General features: G+C 41.2%; 1 protein-coding gene across 1 annotated transcript in view; it reads left to right on the plus strand.

The window, feature by feature from the left end:
• Positions 1–3,079, plus strand: part of c21h6orf89 (chromosome 21 C6orf89 homolog) — a 9,572-nt gene extending 6,493 nt beyond the window's left edge. Inside the window, exons 8-9 of the mRNA XM_053653486.1 lie at positions 1–73; positions 1,156–3,079. The exon at positions 1–73 is cut by the window's left edge and continues 51 nt beyond it. Coding sequence (XP_053509461.1) covers positions 1–73; positions 1,156–1,220 — 138 coding nt within the window. The 3' untranslated portion in view covers positions 1,221–3,079. The remainder of the gene's footprint in view (positions 74–1,155) is intronic.
• Positions 3,080–3,913: the final 834 nt, after the last annotated feature.

Here is a 3,913-nt window from a genome sequence, read left to right on the forward strand (position 1 = left end):
CGTGTTTTACCACATCAGCACTGCCGAACACACTGCAGCTCCTTCAACCTATGGCTTGAACCAGGAGATCTGGGTGAGTACACACACACACACACACACACACACACACATATATATACATATATGTGTGTGTGTTAGAGATTCACCGATACTAAATTTCTCAGCCGATACGATAAGCGATTATTCAGAGTGATGTCGGCCGAAACCGATAGTTCTGCCTTTTATACCTTCTTTTAAGTTAATAATAATTTATTCCACAATTCTGAAGGAAATACAAATAAAAACGTTATTCTCTCCATTTCACCACGTTGTTTCACAGTAACTGGCCTCATAAACAGAACACACATTAGTCTAATTAGAGTATTATTAGAGTTGTAATTCTGAGAGTTGGTGAAGAGAGTGAAGGAGAGAGACAGTGTAGTGTAAGTTTACAGAGTGAACAGTTTGTACTCTTGATTATGACTGAATGTTATTAATTCATCTTAATATTGACTGAAATCTAAAACTTCCTGTTAGTCTCACATTCACTCTCCACAAACACAAGCATTTCTACTCCATCACTGACATCAAACTGCTAATATATAATATAAACTTTTTATAGTAACATTAACTGGATATGAAATACTCTACAAATATATTTTCTGTGTAATATATATATATATTATTCTACTTTTTTGTGAACTCATCTTCATTTAAATCTTTAAACAGTGTACTGAGGCTTTAATTGAGCGCGAGCAGCTCGGGGGAAATATAAATTAGACTCGATGCTGAAACTCGCGCTTCACTGCTGCAGCGTCCGGTAAAATATTATCAGTGCAGAGATTACAGACATTACAGACACTGCAGTTTCATCATCATTCCACACACGACACATCTTCTTTACACACAGCACCGCATCCATGTGTTTTCCCGCCCTCTTTTGATTGACAGGATATAATCCGCACTGATAATCAGATGTTTTTAAACTATCTGCCCATAGCGGGAAAAATAGCCTTTATACATCGGTGCGTCTCTAATATAAAAATGTAAATATAACAGTTCATTCGGTATCTGCAATCAAAATGAATTTATTCACACGGGTGAAAATCATCAAATCAAAACACAACCTTCTAAATAAACCCGTGTGTGTGTGTGTGTGTGTGTGTGTGTGTACAGTGTACGCAGACCCTCGGTTCTGGCAGCTGGAACTGTTCCCGGGCCGAGGAGAGAACATCGTGTGACGGCTCGGGCGTGTCTGATTCCGGCGTGCTGTCTTCAGCGCTTCACTGCATTTAGTTTCCACGCCATGGCAGGAGGACGTTAATGAGGAACAGGAGCTGGGAGCTCACCTGCCTGACCTGTCGAACACTTCACAGCCCTCCGGCCCTCACGTTCCTGTAAAATGAATCCTAACTGTAACCTGAGAAGGTTCAAAACTTAATATATCTCCTTATGAGACAGCTGATTTGAACTGATGAGGTGATGTACTGATCAGCAGGTGTACAGTATTTAACACACCCTGAGGTTTCACACACACACAGTCATCATCGCCAGGCTCCGTGCCGAAGGGGAACGCCTCTGTATGCGAGATTTCTGTGATTTTGGTCACATGATCATGAGACATGGGGGGAAAATAAACTACGGTCAAATTATTTAATTTACGGATCAGAACAAGAAGCCACAAGAACAAACTCCACCGCACGCAGTGATGATATCTGACTTTTTTACATTTTAGAATCAAACCAAGGTGTTGAAACTGATTATAAGTTATCATCACAAGCCTAATTATGATCTCTTACATTCATCAGATTGTTTCGCTTAAAAGGAACTCACACTCTCATTTTTTATTTTTAATATCGATGTATCATGTGTCAGCTCCATCTCTCTCCGAGTCACACACTCGCTCACACTGCTTCCCCTCACAGATATAACACGGTAAAGCAGTTTAAAGTTGTTGTGTGAGTGTGAGTGTGTGTGTGTGAGTGAGTGAGCGTGTGAACATTTGCATTAATCCCCATCAGCTTCCCCGTTCACGTGGTACTGCTCAGCGTCCCCTTCATGTTCCAGTACAGTTTATAACACACCCTCGTTAACGTCTCCTCCTGATGCAGTGTGTAACTCGTGTGTCTCTGCTGCAGCTCTCAAGACTGAAGGTTTACCCGTAAAAGTTGGCAGGTCTGGCACAGGTGTTTATAAATATTGGTTTTCTCACCCAAGCTCCCACTGCAGTTCCTTTATGGCCCACTAGGGGGTCCACCTCACAGTGTGAACTATTCAGTTCAGTTTTGTGTTTAGCGTGTTTAACAGTGGACATTGTCCCAGAGCAGCGGTACAGAAATATATAAACTCAGGATATAGATGTTAAATGTATGAATTTATCTCTAATGAGCAGCCAGAGGAGACGGTGGTGAGGAAAAACTCCCTGAGACGATATGAGGAAGAAACCTTGAGAAGAACCAGACTCAAAAGGGAACCCGTCCTAATCTGGGTGACACCGGATAGTGCGATTATAAATAAATACACCCCTTATAGAACACCTTGGCCCCAAATACCTTGGAAGTGTGTCTCCAGCGTCTCACTAGCGGACACTTCCAGAACCAGGAGAAGAGGAGACAGCTACCAGGAACACACCTTCTCTCAAGACTGAATGGTCATAACAAATCAAACACTACATCTTTAAAATGTTCATTATTTCAAAGTAATTTATTGGCTTGTAAACAGTTTTGCCCATCAACTGAGGAGAAGGGGACTAGGGGAAGTGTTAAACACAATACGGAACACAACCACGCACATCAGTATCGTTATTGTTGTTGTCTCATCTTCATGTTCCAGCTCTGAGGAAAGTTCCAGTGTAAGTGTCAAGTACATTTATATCCTGTATGAATGTGGATATTCTTTACAAATGAAACTATTACGATGAAACCTGTTAGAATCTGTATAAGGCCTCTTTCCTAAGGTGTTTAGGAAAACTGCGGGTATTAAAAATGTTAGGCAAATATAATAATATATTTAATAATGATTGTTATTATTGGAGTTTCGGGGGACAGATTTTTGGAAATGGTTTTCAAAAGAAAACATGAATAAACAGATCTATGTTTAACAGTGCTGCATAATTTCCTCAGTGTTTAAGTGGAATGTTAATTAAACTTTTCATTTATTTAAGACTCTTAAACATACTTTAAATGTCTAGGGTTTTTCTACAGGAGAACACGACCTTTTGGAGCAGCACAAGTTTCCTTCTAGGAAACTACACACACACTAACGTGAGGAGATGGTGGTAGTCCAAGTGGGTGGAGTCTGTGATGTCATAGTGATTGACAGAAGAAGGTTCAGGCGTTCACTGAAGCAGCTGGGTTTTACTTTAGAAGACAACACCACCACCACCCAAAAAAAAAGCATGAGCTGTATGTAGGACTTGGTGGCTCATTGGTAAAAGCCTCACCTCTCATGTCTGAGGTTCCTGGCCTTGAGCCTGATTGTGTGTGTATGAGTGAGTGTGTGTGTGTGAGTGTATGAGTGAGTGAGTGTGTGTGAGTGTGGGATGGGGGGATGGTGTAAGGTGGAGGAAGAGTAGACTACAGGGCAGGTGAGATGGAGAAGACAGGAGAGGGGATGGAGGATATGGTTAGGTTCTCTACTACATCCGGTTCTCAGCTGTGAGGTTCTGGAGCTTCAGGGGTGTAGATGAATACGCAAAAAAGTACTGAATTGAGAGAATAAATTCTGATCTAAATAATAATAAGAAGGAAAAATACAGTTCCATTACACACATTCAGTCGGTGCTTGGCCCCCTAATAACGACACTTCATGTAACAAAACACAACACAGCACAGTTTATTCTTAAACCAGCCAAAAGGCAGATTAGAACCTGAATCATGAGGAACAGCAGCATTGGCACCTTCAAACCACTACACCACGAACAGAACAGGCACAA

The sequence above is a fragment of the Ictalurus furcatus genome, chromosome 21 (genome assembly GCF_023375685.1).
Source record: "Ictalurus furcatus strain D&B chromosome 21, Billie_1.0, whole genome shotgun sequence".
NCBI classification, from domain to species: domain Eukaryota; kingdom Metazoa; phylum Chordata; class Actinopteri; order Siluriformes; family Ictaluridae; genus Ictalurus; species Ictalurus furcatus.